The sequence below is a fragment of the Pezoporus flaviventris genome, unplaced genomic scaffold (genome assembly GCF_033815535.1).
Source record: "Pezoporus flaviventris isolate CSIRO_AGI_PZ_B2104156 unplaced genomic scaffold, CSIRO_AGI_Pfla_v1 ptg000037l, whole genome shotgun sequence".
Lineage (NCBI taxonomy): Eukaryota > Metazoa > Chordata > Aves > Psittaciformes > Psittacidae > Pezoporus > Pezoporus flaviventris.
Window position 1 is genome coordinate 3,467,961 of NW_026892585.1, and position 16,886 is coordinate 3,484,846.

At 45.3% G+C, this 16,886-nt stretch overlaps 1 protein-coding gene across 6 annotated transcripts in view; it reads right to left on the reverse strand.

Moving 5' to 3' along the window:
- Positions 1-288: 288 nt before the first annotated feature.
- Positions 289-16,886, reverse strand: part of MYRIP (myosin VIIA and Rab interacting protein) — a 210,011-nt gene continuing 193,413 nt past the window's right edge. For 5 of the 6 annotated variants that reach the window (XM_061464517.1, XM_061464520.1, XM_061464518.1 and 2 more), the window contains 6 exons: positions 10,440-10,634; positions 7,022-7,183; positions 4,690-4,794; positions 4,542-4,602; positions 4,023-4,141; positions 289-3,035 (listed from right to left, as the gene is read on the reverse strand). In XM_061464517.1, coding sequence (XP_061320501.1) covers positions 3,003-3,035; positions 4,023-4,141; positions 4,542-4,602; positions 4,690-4,794; positions 7,022-7,183; positions 10,440-10,634 — 675 coding nt within the window. In that variant the 3' untranslated portion in view covers positions 289-3,002. The remainder of the gene's footprint in view (positions 3,036-4,022; positions 4,142-4,541; positions 4,603-4,689; positions 4,795-7,021; positions 7,184-10,439; positions 10,635-16,886) is intronic. The other variant, XM_061464521.1, reaches the window with a different exon arrangement.

Genomic DNA, 16,886 nt, shown 5'->3' on the forward strand with positions numbered 1-16,886 from the left:
TCACTGCATGAGACTTTGGACACACCAGACTATGATTATCTAGGTTGAGCTTCTTGCTCTCCCTTTGGGCGCAATCGTGCCTTTTGAGATGCTATTTCACCCAACAGACTTGGGAGCTTGGAGAAGACTCACCATGAGGCGTTCCCAACGGCATTCCTCCCACCGCAGCCCCATGGACATGAACGGAGCGTGTTACTGCGTGCTCCTCACCTCAGCTAAGGGAGGCTGTGACGGGTCGCTGTGGACAGGCTTCCTGGCCCAAGTGCACGGAAATGCAAACACCAGAGAGCAACTTTTGGTTTTTCTTTATGAATCAAAGGCATTCTGTTCATAAACCACTTTTACTCTTTTATAATTCCTCTGGACAACAGTTCTTGGTGAGTACGCAGATAATAATAACAAGGCAAACTTAACATTCACTCAGACTGAACCCAATAGATCATCTAGTCCTCGTTTTGCCCAGTAAAATAGTTTTCATTTATAAAAATCAATCTAAATATAAATATTAACACTGAAGATTGAAATCACTCGATGACAAAATAAGTCTTTGTGTGCTCTAGCAGACGCTTTGAGGACTTTTTTAAACCAGTGGATTATATCTTTGCACGTATTTGGCACAATCAACACCTGGAAGAAGTCAAATGCCTTGGAGCGGGGGGGGATTTTTTTTATCTTTTTCTATTTTGTTGCTGCAATGCCTACACAGTACACGTTTTTTTTCTGTCAAAGACTGAATATTTTAACATTGTAACACGATAATAGATGCTTTTCATGCCTCTTAAGGAAAAAACAACCTATTCCGAACGGCGTTGGCTTGTTTAAATCGCACTAACAGAACAAAAGCCAAAGAGTTAATTCTATTAAAAGTAGTCATTTCTGTATTGATATTACATACACGAGATTAGTTATTAGTTATTAGACGGATATGTAGACCAACCACCATTAATGACGTTTCATAACACGCATACCTGCATAAACCAGAACCTGGGAATGTGCTGTATACATACAAGAGAACAGTCAAGGAAGGAGGAGGAGACTGGATAACAAATCCCTAGGCATCCTACTCTGTTTAATCTCCTTTACTGGATTGCATATATAAATAAAATATATTTGTTTTATATATGTATATTTATATATTAAACAGAGTGGGCCCAATTCTACCCTCATACCTGTGCAAAAGCAATTTCAGAGAGCTAGGATTGTGTGAGAGCAGGGCAGAATTTCACCCAGAACAAACACATCTGGGTAGATCTTGGGCAGATGGGAATCCCTTGAAGGGATGGAGTGATGCTTACGTACTCCAGGTGGGAAGATGGTTGTATTTATTCTGATGGTTCCTTACATGCAGGTGGACATCAGGGTACTGACAAGTGCTAGATGTCAACTGCAGTGGCAGATTTGCAACTGGCACTGCTGTTCCAACTGCCCCATCCAGCCGTTCCTCACCTTCCCACCTGCCCCACTAAAACCCACCCAGCCAGGAAATTTGCCCAGTTTTCCTCCTGTTTGCCCAACTGGAGCCACTTCATAGCCTGGTGTTCCAGGGGATGGCATTCCTGCCATGTAGCAGGTAACATGTGGCACTCTACTAGTGGGTATTTGCTGGGGGCCCAGGGAAAAGAGCAGCTCTCCTCCTGCCCTGGTACCCACTGCTCCTTGATGCTGAGGGGGAACTTGCCAGCCTGTGCCTTCCTTCATGGCATGCTTCACAACAACCCACTCTGCATCTGGGGACCTGCTCTGCACTTTGCATGGAAGGTAACAGATTCACTGGCTTATCACCTCCTCTAACTACTTCCTTTGTATTCTTCAGAGCAAAAAGTACCACAGATTGGCAAGGTCCTCCCTGAAAGGGAGAGAGGGACACCCTGTAAGCAGCATCTTCCCTCCTAGGCATCTGCTCAAGGGCCTTCCACCTTTGAGGGCTCACCTTCTGAAGGTCTCGAGCAATGAAAGATGAAATTCTACCATTCACAATCCAATTCAGAGTGGTTCAACAGTAGTGGGGTGCACATGGCAGCAGGTCCCAGCTACTCTACGTTGGAAGAGATCTCTGGGCTACATTTGCCTCCTCCTCAGAAAAGCCAGGAAATAGCAGAAGGGAATCTCTCACAGACTGCAGCCACCCTACAACCACCAGCAGAGATCTCATCTACAATGTCTTCACCTTCTTTTACCAACCTTAACGGATTTGGTCAGAATTTATTCTGAACTACAGCGTGGTTGGCCACCACCAAAGCAGACAATGCTCCCAAGAAGAACGAGACACAGAGAGGTGTTGGTTTCACAACAGTGCTCGGATGCTTCCAGACACCAGGATCATAACAGACATCTGGTCCACATGTGCTGCTACCAATTCACGCTTCAACACGACATCCATGTTCCCCCTGCTGCCAAGAGCAAAATACCTCGCTCTGGAGCTACAACAGCGACTGCCAAACGTACCCTCAGTGAGCAGAGAAGCCTTTGCACATCCCACACCTCCTCCTGTGAACCCTGTCAGAACCTCCCACTGACTCCCAGAGTGAGGTACACTGGTTCTCCACTCCCACCACCCTGCACAGGCTGCGCAGTTGTTCTTATTGCTTGACAACATGGATGCTAGTAACCAGCAAATATGGATCACAGGTCTGGTGTGGCAGATTAACTGGCCTATCATTCTGACTGACTGTGTGTACAAAAACATACTGCGGTGTAAAGATGACATACTTCCGTACAATCAATAGGGAGAAAAAGTGCATCTTAAAACGTGGAGCCTTGCTCTTGAAACTCAGCATCCTGTCTGGACTTTTGTGAGAACTTTAAGGCAGAGTTTCCTTTAGCAGACCACAATGCTGAAGACTTGGACAGCTTTCTCAGTGAGGTATCCAAACAAAGCCCTGTAACTGAGGCTTTGTAGGTTCTTGAGGGTCCATTTTCAGCTGGACGTATGCAATGGCTGTTAAGTAAAGGCACTCTAGTGTACAGCCTTAGGCAGTGTGTTACTGGCAGTAGGAGTAAGTTTAGTACATCACAGCAGATCCTATTGCAGGTTCCTAGAACAGAAAGGGACAGGAAAGAGAAAAAATGAGCAAACCACAAAACAAGCTTTTCCACTTAGGTAACCTCTGAATGTTTCTGAAACGTTGCTGAGATTCAAGGGGACTCTCACCTGCTGAGTTACAGTGTGCAGCTGGTTCTGTGAGGGCCTGGGTCAGGTCTGACTTGCAGGGGAGCACCAACTGATTTGATTTGATTTGATATGGGGTTTAATAAGGGTAGCACACTCCTGGAGACCTGGCAGCCAGGGTACATTCACACAAGCTGATATTCAGGAGCTGCTCGACTATGGTATACAGTCAGACAGCTCCCAGGACAATGGTTGTATTTGTTCAGAGCTGCCTCAATGGTCTCTCTTCTTTTTCCCTCAAACTATTAAGAGAAGTTTTGTGAAGATGATGAAATGCAGCTGCCTACACATCTACTGCTCTCTATTTACTGCTTTTAACAGCAGTTTTAGTGATGCGTGCAGTTCTGGTGTCCTCAGCATAAGGACATGGAGCAGCTGAAGCAAGTCCAGAGGAGGCCACAAGGGTGATCATGGGCTGGAGCACCTCCCGTATGGAGACAGGCTGAGAACACTGGGGCTGTTCAGCCTGGAGAAGAGAAGCTGCGTGGAGACCTCAGAGCAGCTTCCAGTGTCTGAAGGGGGCTACAAGGATGCTGGGGAGGGACTCTTCATCAGGGACTGTAGTGACAGGACAAGGGGTGATGGGTTCAAACTGAAACAGGGGAAGTTCAGGTTGGATCTAAGGCAGAAGTTCTTCCCTGTGAGGGTGCTGAGGCGCTGGCACAGGGTGCCCAGAGAAGCTGTGGCTGCCCCATCCCTGGCAGTGTTCAAGGCCAGGTTGGACACAGGGGCTTGGAGGAACTTGCTCTAGTGTGAGGTGCCCCTGCCCATGGCAGGGGGTTGGAACTGGATGACCTTAAGGTCTTTTCCAACCTAAACCAGTCTGGGATTCTATGATATGTTATGAATTTACCATTAAGTCCTTGGCAGTGCTTTTCCTCTCTTTAGTTCTTTGTGTTAGAGATCCTTGAAGCATGAAGTTTCTGTTGAACGTCCTGACAGTGGTAACTGGAGAACCATCTATTTTTTCACCTGGGAAAAAAAGACAAAAAGGGGAGATTTTTCACAGAGCAGACTGAAGGAGATGTACCAATACTCCCGCAGAGTCACACCTGAGGAGAGAGAAAACTTCCCCTAAGCTGCATGAAGAAAGGTGGGTTTAATTTAAATGAGAGCCAGCAGGCTGTGATACCCCCAATTTACTGATGTCTGAGGCCATGTCAATCAGTGGAATTATACAAGACAAGAGTAATGAAAGGTGAAGCATGCCCTAAAATTGCCAGATAACACACCATGGGGTTAAAAAGAAGATAAACCCAAACTGTTCATTTGGTAACTTAAATCTTTCCCCTCCTTTGCTGAACTGCCCATTATATTGAATCTTACAAACAGAGAATCTCTTTCTTTAATGTACGTAACAACTGACGTGCACCTTTTATTGGTGGAGCTGGAAGTTTTCTCCTCTGCTGTCTTGATGTGTCTATTGTGTGCATCTGTAAACAACACATAAGCATTACTCCATGACAGAAAAGGAGGCAAGATTCCAATGTATTTTGGAATACTACAGAATGTTCTGGCACCTGGTTTGTTTGCTTTTGATCCCGTTTCCTTGTCAGGCGAACACATGGAGCCACGTTCAAGCCTGCAACTGTGAGAGCTGATATTCTGCTCTCAATATCTGAAATCTTCAATGGAAATAAAAGAGAGAGACAGACAGATGGGGAGGGGGGAAAAGAGGTTTTCAAATTACTGTAATGTCACTACTAAAATAGCTCCCATCCCAAATCAAACCCTCTTTAATCAGAAGATGCAAACAGATGGCTGACTTGAGCACTTCTGACATCTGCCTGTATTCTTTAGTCCTGATGTTAAAAGGGGCTTAATTTGTTAGTAAAGATGAAGTACAAGAACAATCCAACCTACCTTGTGACCCCAAGGAAGAGGCATTTCACTCCTTTTGAGGAAAACAAGAAAGGAGGAGAGAAAAGCTGCATCTGCCATCTCCCAGTTACCTTTAGCTGCCTAATCTCAAATGCATGCAAGCTGTGATTTTCAATGGCTGCATTCAAAGAATGACTTAGTGGGATACATTTCCTAATTCACTAGTAATTCCATGCACACACAAAGTACATCCTCCATCACAAAATCAAAACATTTGATCTTATATATTTATAATTTAAGGGTATATGTATGTTAAACACAAACGTGCATAATGCAGGTACATACTACATAGAAACACTCAATGGAAAACAAATTGCTAGGGAAGAAAAGAGTCCATGAAAGCAAACACCTGAGGGAAAGTAGGCCGATGTTGAGACTAGTGGAAACACGTTGCCAAAAGGGAAAGCAGTGCCAGAGAATTCAAACATAAAAGCCAGCTCCTGATTCACAATGATACCTGAAGCTGTTCACTCTGCAGAAGAGCTTTCACTGGCCTCTCTGTCATCCTCCTTTATAGCTTAGGCCTCTCTTCCCCTCCCCTCTCACTCCCATTCACGTATCTACCATAAAGTAATGACCAAAGGCAACAAAACATCGCAGCCAGTCACCCACTAGTGCAGAAGCAATGAACTTCTGACATCAGAGAGATGCCAGACTCCCAGATCTTTGCTTAGTCCTAAAAGGAGATGCTCCTGCTGAGTAGAATGAACAGGTACTTCCCAAGAAAGCTTGGACCAGGTCAGAGAGCCTCGGTGGTACAGCCTGGTCATTGAGAGCACTGGCAGTGAGTTGCTAGCAGGGTTAGCCCCTTGAGGACTGGTAGTGTTACTTCATTCAACTCTTAGCACCAGATCACAATGAGTTCGTCTGAGCCCCAGACTATCCGGAGCCTCTAGAGAGATGCTAGATCACAGCCCACAGAGCACCTGCCTTTAGGCTGGGATGTGTACTGCTTAGAGGCTAAATCCCAAGTGCTAGGCTCTGTGCTTGGCTCAGGTGCTGGCTGCCCTTGGCCCCTCTTGTTAGAACTGCCAAGTGCTTCTTTTGGGAAGTGCTTTACAATCTGCTGACTAGATAAACTGCCTAATGCTGCATCTGCAGCCTGACCACAGCCACGCGTGGGACACGGAGCACAGCATGTGAGCTGCCTGGCAGCAAGGAGCAGGCTCAGCATTAGCACTGCACTCTGAAGCTGCTGCACTCCCATGGCAAAAGCAAATGAGTGGAAGAGACAAATACAGGTTGGGAAAGCCCTTCAAGCTCACCCAGTCCAACCGTTCCCCAGCACTCCAAGGCCACCCCTAACCCATGGCACTGAGGCCTCGTCTCCACGCTGTGTGAACACTTGCAGGGACGGTGACTGCAGCCCTGCCCTGGGCAGCCTGGTCCAATGCCTGAGCACCCTCTGGGGAAGGAATTGTTCCTCAGCTCCATCTAAACCTGCCCTGGTGCAGCTTGAGGCCGTTTCCTCTTGTCCTGTCCCTTGTTCCTTGGGAGCAGAGACCGACCCCACCTCACTACAACCTCCTCTCAGGCAGTTGTAGGCAGCGATCAGGTCCCCCCTGAGCCTTCTCTTCTCCAGACTGAACCCCCCAGGTCCCTCAGCCGTTCCCCATCACACTTGTGCTCCAGGCCCTGCACCAGCTCCGTTGCCCTTCTCTGGACACACTCCAGCCCCTCAATGTCTCTCTTGGAGTGAGGGGCCCAGAACTGAACACAGGATTCGAGGTGCAGCCTCACCAGTGCCCAGCACAGGGGCACAATCGCTGTCCTGACCCAGACAGTACACCTGATTGGGCCGAGTTACACATCTGAACTACACTTTGCTCAGCTCCTGTGATGCAGTCAGCATCCTCGGATCATCAGTCCACTGCGGGACAAAACATATCAAAAGGAAGTGTGTGCAGACCACAGGGAAGCACACAGCAAGGCAGCGTGACCCTGCAGATGGGGAGGAGCTGCTGTCCTCACCTGAAGCTCTGCGTGATGAACCTGGGCGGCTGCTGTGGCCACTTGGTCTTCCAGATGGGCCAGCTCAGACTCTGCAGTGACACTGTTGATCTTGCGTGCAGCATCTTCCAGGCTGGTCAGCTGCCCCTCCAGCCCATACACCGTGCTGGCTGTCAGGTACACCTGCAGGGCCAAGGCAGGGAGAGCATCACTGATTTCTGTTCTGGGGGCATAAAGGTTGAAGCAGCCTGCATCTTCCATGATACCTTTGAGCTTCCCTCCTTGCTAACCCACGAGAGGGAGACTTACCTGGCAGAGGAAAGCCACAGGGGAATCCTCTGGATGCTGGAGAGGGACTCTTCATCAGGGACTGTAGCGATAGGACAAGGGGTGATGGGTTCGAACTGAAACAGGGGAAGTTCAGGTTGGATATAAGGAAGAAGTTCTTCCCTGTGAGGGTGGTGAGGCGCTGGCACAGGGTACCCAGAGAAATGGTAAATGCTCCATCCCTGGCAGTGTTCAAGGCAGGCTGGACAGAGCCTTGGGCAACATGGTGTAGGGTGAGGTGTCCCTGCCTGTGGCAGGGGGTTGGAACTGGATGAGCTGCAATGTCTTTTCCAGCCCAAACCACTCTGGGATTCTATGATCCTAATGTGAAAGCACACATTCACACGAGGTGGCTGCACTGGGATGTCCCAAGTGCCACAATGGTATTCCAAACCAAATCCGTTCCAGGTTCGCCAGCAAAAACAAACAAACCAAAAAAGCTGGAAAGTTTGCTTTACTTTTGATATTCCAATTACTCACAACAACTCAAAGTCTGCAAGTGAAGGCATCAGATCACACCTCGTATAAACCTGTGCTTATTATGAAACACAGCTTTAGATGAGGTGTGAAACACGCCTAATGCCTTCTGGCAAGCAAAACTCTAAGAATAGCTGTTCAGCAGCATATGGTTATTAACTTCTTGCAGAGTATCTGTGCTTACATGTACAACAGTTTCCCATTTTCATTCTCACCCAAATATACAGCAGCCAAAACCTTCCTGCCTCCTGGCCCTCTGGAGGGCCAATAGACTTACATGTGCCATACAAGACACAAGTACAGTACCTCTGAGACCTGCAGGTAAAGGCTTCGTTTCCCATTCAGCTCAATGGAGCAGTAATTCATGATATGCTGTGTTTTATGTGTTTCTTTTATTTCACAAAGAAATCTAAGGTACTCAGATAGATGGAGGTCCCTGCTGTATAGAAAAGGGTGATTTTCAGGCATTAGCTTTGGCTTAAAATTGGGCATAACCCATGGGACAATACTGCACCTTCTGCTTATTTGCTACATAGCCAAGAGACTGTTCCCATGAGGCTGGTAACAGCACAATGGAAAATAAATATACAACCTGATTTCCCCCATTGGTGGCCTCACTCACTTTAAGATTGTGTTGCTAACAAACTAGCATTAACTAAACATGTTCATGGTTCAAGGGGCAGGCAGACTGAACCAGGTCCTTGAGCACATATCTTCACTTCACACGTTTTCCACTCGGGTCATTATATCTGCTCACAATTCCTAGATCACACAGTCCTTTGGTGTAACAGGCATTCAAATAATTTCTGGCCGTGCTGTGACTTTGTGCATCAAAAGTGGTGGTGGAGAATGACTAGAGTAAGATTTAAGTGTTTAGTTTTTATGATATTTATTTGCCCTCCCTCTTGCATCAGTTGTTTCCAGGCACAAATGTAGAGACCTGCTTTTCATGTATGTGAAAGGGGTGGTGAATGCTCCATCCTTGGCAGTGTTCAAGGCCAGGTTTGACAGAGCTTTGGGTGACATGGTCTGTTGTGAGGCCTCCCTGCCCATGGCAGGGGGTTGGAACTGGATGATCTTAAGGTCCTTTCCAACCCAAACCAGCCTGGAATTCTATGTGACATTGCTAAGAAACAAATTCACTACATCCTGCACAAGCTGCATCCTGTAAGACCACAATCAAACCGAAGGCATGACATCTGTGACAAATGTAGCCAGAACACAAAAGTGATCTGATTTAACATCTTAGCTGAAGTACCTGGAGGCACAAGTGGGCCATAAAGTTAACATGCTGATTAAATAGAAATGCTCCTGCTTTTGTGGGTTTTGATTCTTCTTTCCATTCATTGAGATGATACATCCTTGTGGTGTGACATACCACAGCCCCTTCAGATTTTAACATTGCCCTATCACATCTAAAAGCCCAGAGAAAGAAGAAATAGGAACATTATGAACAGAAACACCTTTAGAGAGTAAAAGAAAAGATGCATTCAAATGCTGTCCCAAGCTTCTCTGCACAGTAGGTTGTACATTTCAAGAGGGAAAACTAAACCCTAAAGAAAATAGAACTGATAGAAAAATGCGGGATGGGAAAGTCATTATTCCCTTTTCATATTGAGATTGCAGAGACCATCACTGAGGTATGCACATCTTACAGTAAAACCTTGTGCTGACAGCCCCACAATCTCTACACTGATGCACAGTCCCTGTAATGCTACCGAAAGCAATAATGAACAAAGCGTCTGTATACACCCAGATCCTCTTTGGGTGGATTCTTGGATTTCTAAAGGCTCTTTACTATGAGGTGTGGTGGTGAAATCTTGAAACCATGGAGGTTTTGCCATCTACGTCATATCCTGTATGGGGCAGAGAAAGATGCAGGAGCGTAGATTCTGCCTGGAAATACTCTGGGGCTAAAGCAAACCATGTCCAGATTTCTGTGAGACCCTGAAGAGCTCCTAATGAAGGGCAAAAAATCACTGACAGGTACTCAGCTACACGTGGGAAGAAGGGAAAATGGAAGTGACAAGTGTACCAACTCCTTTATGTGGATGTATAAAGATTTCCAGTGAGTAGTGACTTCCCTCTGTGATTCAGCATTGCGTTTTTTCCTGCAGATGACAAGTACTCATGAAAAGGGAGAGATGATTTGGATGTGGCCAAACAAATGTTTGTTTAATTCTGCATCTCCAGCCCCTGCTCTTTCTAAGTGTGCAGTACACACTCTCCTCTGCGTGACTGGGGACATGATTTCCTACCTGTGCTTACATGCAAGAGGCTGTGCTGGGACTTGGGAGTGTGGTTTCAGCCAGGCATGGTGCAGCTACACAGCCACAGAGGGTTGGAAGGCTTAAGGTAACTTGACATAGAGAGTCTAAAATCAGTTGTAAACCCCAAAACATCCAACACTCCCCAAATACTTTCAAGTACACATTAGGAAAAAACCCCAGCAAGAGAGCAGAACACTCCTTTACAACAGGAATTTTTGTTCTTTTTGTGTATTTAATAACCCAATATTAATTGTGAACATCCACTCTTGCTGCCAACGCATCATATTGGCACACACACACACACACACACACACACGTGCTTACTCACACATGGGACACTTTCACATACTGATCCATGCTCTTACGTTTTCTTCCAGTGTGGTGAGCTGCTCATCAAGCCTGATAGGGTCTGTCCCCAAAGGGAAGGTCCCTTTTCCCCTGTCCTGAATGTCAGCTGGGAAATCGCAGGGACCACTGGATTCTGCTATCAGTTCTTCAGTGGCATTGATGACTTTCAGGACTTCTGTGGATATGTTGCAGAGAGAGACAGCAGAGTACTTCTGTTTGGTTACAAGAGCAGACAGAGAAAACAACAGCATCACATTAGCACAGAGGGGTAATATACAAAATCACCTTGCTGCTCCTAGCTGCAGCTTTAGCTGGGCTAAAACACCACAGCTGGCTACCTGCTATGAACAAACACAAGAACTGGGGAATGAAATCAGATCTACTTCTCTTCTCCTCCCTTTTCCACATCTGCACGCTGCTACAGCATGCACAATAACATACACATGCAATGCCTCTACAACACAGTTTCTACGGGAGAGATGGTCCAAACCTTATCCCAAAGGAGCGAGCTAGATAAGGCTGTTTATGCAGCAGGCTTTAAAACACAATCTTCCTTTTTGGGTACTGGCAAACAGATGTGGAATCATCTGTCTCCATATCCACAGGAGCTATTGCATGGCAGTGCAAACATGGGAGAGTCATTTTCAGCAGGAGGACAGCATTTTCCAAAGATTTTTTTTGCTGTGAATTATGTGATAGCCCCAGAAATTGAAGGTTGAGAGCTCAGTGTGTAAGCATTTATATCCTCAGTTATATCACATCTCAATTTACCTTATTTACTCTTTATGAAGTAAATTGAGATCACATACCAAGGAAAAGCATGCAGGTTTATCCATGGTGTTTGCTTTGTTTCATCAGCCATAAGGCCCTGATGTGTAACTTGTGATCAGCTACCCTGATTCTGGTGAGTCTCACAGAGTTTTAGGCTTCAGGACAACTCCTCTTGATAGCAATAAGATGTACCTGATGTATCTTCAAGCACCAAGCTCAACATCCAGACTATACAGCTTGGAGGCTGAGCTAAAAAGCTCGTTGAAGCCAATACAAATACTGCCACTGAATTTATGTGTGATGCCTTTAGTGTTGCTTTGCCTAACAGAAAGTGGGGGAAGTTTAGACCTAAATTGAATTAATTCCTCAAACCTGCAAATACATAAGCCTGTGGATCAGGGGCTCATCCATCTGTAAATTTTCCCACAGAGAGAATGTCTGAGGATTAAAATCGAGGGAACAGACTGATTTGGGGTTCTATACAGTAAATGCTATAGCACAGGCAAAAGTATAACTGATTCAAAACGTCTGTGACAGAAATGCTGCATCAATCTATACGTCAGTTGACCTCGTAGGCAGGATGTAGGAGAAGTAACGTTCCTTTGCTTCACACAAACTCTGGTGGCTGTAACTGGAAGAACAACTTCATTATCTCTTTCCTTTAACCAGCTGTTCATTTTGATGTTAGGTAAGACTTACTGAAACCCTCTTTTTTTTCAGCAGTGTATGCTCAATTGCTGGGTATGGATACATTAAAGCACCTTTAGCGCTGTTAGTTCTCCAATTTATAAGGAAGAATTAGAAACATGAGATTAAAGAGAAGGAGAACAAAGCAAATACAGTACGCTACAGCACTCAGACCTTTAGCTTCTTAGGACAGCCAACACAGCCCCAAACAAGCAGGTCTACGACTCTCTTACTGAGAACAAATACTTGAACCCCAGAAATAGCCTGCTGCTTTTTCCATCTATTTTCACAAGTGCCAATTAGGTTAAAACCAGATCAATAATTTTATAGGACAGAAGAGGAAATCAATGTTACTTTGTTTTATTATTTGCTTTTACAAGTACCTAATTCATACTCTATTCTATGAGCAAAACAAAAAAGGATAAAGGCCAGACACTACATTCTCTTCATCATCTTCACTGATGTACGTTTCAAGAACTGCAGCCTCACTTCAGTGTTCCTTAAACTTTGTATTATCCTTTGTAGTTAATGATGGATTTCCAAAAAAGATTATGTTACCTTAGGAAAAAAGGGCTCTTGCACCAAATATGAGAATCCACATTGACATTTATTGCAGCCCAATCACTACAAAAGATGTTTTGTTGTTGTTGTTGCTTTCATCATAAAGTGTTCTGCGATACGAAGCTTTATGAAATCAAGAGTTTGAGTCAAATACTCTATCTTCTCCATAGGTAATGGATAGGGAAGAAAAGTTCAATGAGAAATAATAGGATAGGATAGGATAGGATAGGATAGGATAGGATAGGATAGGATAGGATAGGATAGGATAGGATAGAGTAGGATAGGATAGAGTAGGATAGGGTAGGGTAGAGTAGGATAGGGTAGGGTAGGGTAGGGTAGGGTAGGGTAGGGTAGGGTAGGGTAGGGTAGGGTAGGGTAGGATACTTTTTCAGTTGAAAGGGACCTACAATGACCAGTTAATCCAAATGCCTGACCAACTCAGGGCTACCCAAATGTTAAAGCATGTTGTTAAGGACGTTGCCCAAATGCTTCTTAAACACTGTTCACCTCCCTGGGAAGCCTGTTCCAGTGTTTGACTACCCTCTTAGCCAAGAAATGTTTCCTAATGTCCAGCCTCAGCCTCCCCTCATGCAGAAATGTGATTTTTAGCTTTTCTAGAATTCTGAGGTCAGTTTTTGGTGGCAGATGCTGTTTGACTTTGAAAACCAAAGGTCTGCTTCCCACTAAATGTCACACAAGGCAGATGGAAGGCTGCTCTTAAAGTGTGTGCATCACTGAATGTATCTTGATCTTAGCCTGTGGGTATCTAGACACAGGAGTCACAACATCAAACCTTCTCTTTCAGCTTGTGAAACATGGACTTTTATAGGGTAACACAGATACAGCACTAGAGTTTAAACATGGTAAATACGTGGCAAGCAAAGGTGATTTTCCTTGGAGTATATCTACCTGAGGAGCAGATCTCCCATAGCTGAAGAGCACAAGCAATATATCAGTGTATTAAATATAGAACTTTATTGAAGTTTTCTCCTAAAGGATGCGTAGAACTCAGCTTTGCCCTGGGCTGTACTTTATGGAGAAGCAAGAAGAGATTAATGTCTGCCCGAGGGAGAGAAAAGATCAACATATGGGGAGTTCAAAGGGTTCTCAAACTGGAAAAACTGGATACTCAGTCAATGGGTTTGAATATGCTTTTACCTCTTGTTGAGCAACTGTCAAAAGCTGTTGAACCAGCTTGGGTTCCACACCAGTCAGTTTGCAGACCTAGCAGGAGACTCTAGATAGAATTATTTAACATGAATAAAGGGGGGGAAAAAAAGGGGAGGGGGGAAACAAGAAAACCAGAAAAAGTGTCCTGGAATTGCAGTGCTTCCCAGTCCTCTCCCTGCACTTACAGGATTTATGAGGATTTATAACAATCCCCTAAAATTCACAGACACATGCACACCAAGATCATCACGGCAGGTGGACATCTCAAACTGTTATAAAGACCTCCTGGCTGTCTAATTTATCCTGCAGGAAAGGTCACTGTTAACATTAATAAGTGATTCAAAGAGGCAGCTATCATGCCATGATGAAGTCAACTCCCATCTGTCTTGTCAGGCAAGTCAAGGGACTAACATGGAAGTGATGGATGCAGAAAGCAATCTCTGTGACAAATATCAAGCACAGAAAGGCTGAGCACAACTACTCCTGAAACACTGGGATGCATTTGGATTGTAACTGTGCTACCTTACTGCTGGATTAACACCAGCCCTCCCAAATCAATGCAGCTGTTTCTACTGGTTATGAGAATGGCATTTTTTACTGAATTTGAGCCCAGGAGTTTAGTGAAACGAGGAAAACATGGATTTATACTTCTAATGATAATTAATGGCCACACTCCCCAGTATGTTAAAGACACAGTCAGAAGGAGATGCTCCTTTTCCCTGAGTTCTTTGTGGGTGAGTTTTAATGAAATACTAAGCAAGTGTGTGCATGCAAGCACATATATATATACGGGTGCACTGAACATCACAAATAGCATCTTGGAAAACGTCTTCACTGTCATTTCTACGTGGGGTTGGACAGATGGAAAGAATTCCTGTTTTGCTGAAGATTACATTTCAGTGGTCTAAGCTAGCTCTTGCTGACTTGCCAGTCATTTTCCTTCCCGTCTGCTGTCCCTCTTTCCTTTCCCTGCTGATGCTGACAATATTTCCTTAGTTGCTTTACTTAAGGATGCTGCACTGGAAGGTGCTTTATAGAATGGTATTTGCATCCTAGCACAAAGGATGAGTAACAGAAGGAAAGCAGGATGGCAAAACTGAAGCAACGTAACTGCCCAAAGTGCTGTGAGCAGGTGAGCATTAAGTCCTTGTATAGAATCATGGAATCCCAGAGTGGTTTGGGTTGGAAGGGACCTTAAGATTGTCCAGTTCCAATGCCCTACCACGGGCAGGGACACCTCACACCAGAGCAGGTTGCTCCAAGCCCCTGTGTCCAACCTGGCCTTGAACACTGCCAGGGATGGGGCAGCCACAGCTTCTCTGGGCACCCTGTGCCAGCGCCTCAGCACCCTCACAGGGAAGAACTTCTGCCTTAGATCTAACCTGAACTTCCCCTGTTTCAGTTTGAACCCATCACCCCTTGTCCTGTCACTACAGTCCCTGATGAAGGGTCCCTCATGAGCCTGCATCTCATCAGCCCATGACATTTCCACATTAAGTTTCCTTTGCATGAACATTATTGCTTTTATTTTTAGTGTTCTTACAGCAGTTCTCCTTCACATGCACTATTTTTTCTCCACACTGTATTCAGCCATTAGTATGCTCTTTTTTACTACTATAATGTTACTCCATCGCTAGGCTCTATTTAACCGGCACGGGAGGCAGTGACTTGCAATTCAATAGAGAACAGTTGACATCAACAGTCAGATCAAGAAGTAGAGCAAGAAAACCCTTCCATCACAAGCAGTGCTGGCAGTATTGACCACACACTTGATGACTTGTGCAATCATCTTTAGCTCCATTGTGAGCACTTCTATCATGTGCCTGTGTCGCAGTCGATACCCCTCATAGCGACCTTCTTCTGCAGTGTGTTGAGGGGGACTGGGGAGAAAATGTGTCCTGCTTTGCCCCTTTGATTCATCTTTTCAGAGTAACCTGACTGAATCCAACCTTGATGAAAATAGTACCAAGGCCCAACCCTGCCTCCCTCGTCTCCCCACCCCATGGGAGTGCATTGTACAGCTTTGGGAATGCCCTGAAAAGCCCAGCAAAAAGCCCATCTTCACAGGCAAGATCTGGGACACTCAGCAAGTCACAGCATGGGAGAAACAGAGCCATCAATGCCCAGCTATCAAGCGCAGTTATCAACCTTGATCTTCAAAAGATCTTGGACCTAAAAGTGAGCCCTAAGCACTTACGAGCTCAAAGACTGGGAAAGCAAGCTAAAATTTGCCTTGCTATTTGATGGAAGGCAAGTATCCTATGATGGCGTTTGATACTGTCCTGCATGACATCCTTGTCTCTAAACTAGAGAGACATCAATTTGATGTATGGACCACTTACTGGATAAGGAACTGGCTGGATGGTTGCACTCAAAGGGTTGAGGTCAACAGCTCAATGTGCAAGTGTAGACTCGTGGTGAGTGGTGTCCTTCATGGGTCTGTGTTGAGACTGATCTTGTTCAACATCTTTGCCAGCAACATGGACAGTGGGACTGATGTGCCCTCAGCAAGTTTGCCAATGACACTGAGCTGTGTGGTTCGGTTGAGGCACTGGAGGGAAGGGATGGGATCCAGAGGGACCTGGATAGGCCAGAGATGTGGGAGCAGACCAGAGATGTGGGAACAGGTTGCCCAGAGAAGCTGTGGCTGCCCCATCCCTGGCAGTGTTCAAGGCCAGGTTGGACAAGACTTGGAGCAACCTGCTCTAGTGGAAGGTGTCCCTGCCCATGGCATGGAGCTGGAGCTGGATGGGCTTTAGGGTCCCTTCCAGCCCAAACCAGTCTGGGATTTTATGATAAACTATGGTGTTAAAGAATTACTCTTCTGTGCAGGTTTAAGACTTCCTGCCTTGACCTTAATATCTACATTTATGGGCACTCATTTACAAATATAAAGCTAATTTATCTTACAGAGTGAGCAATTATTCTACAGACATTCTGCAAAGTGTAACACAAAGAAATACAGCCTCTCTTTTTGCCTGTGCTAGGTAATTTTGAATATAAGACTTTTACAAACAAATCCAATCCACTGTCCTAATGTAGTTCCAGATGCTATTCCTAACAATTTGCAATGCCTCATTTCTAGAGACAAGTTGCCTACAATCATGAGAAAGGAAGTTACTTCCAAGAGGTGAAATGCTAGGGTCCAAGCTGGAAACATTTAAATCTTAAAGTGCATGCAGGGTTTTGTATCTGCAATGGGCACAGATTGATGACACTGCACAGATGGAAAATACTTGTTCTTTACAATCATCCTTGATGATGATAGAGAAAAC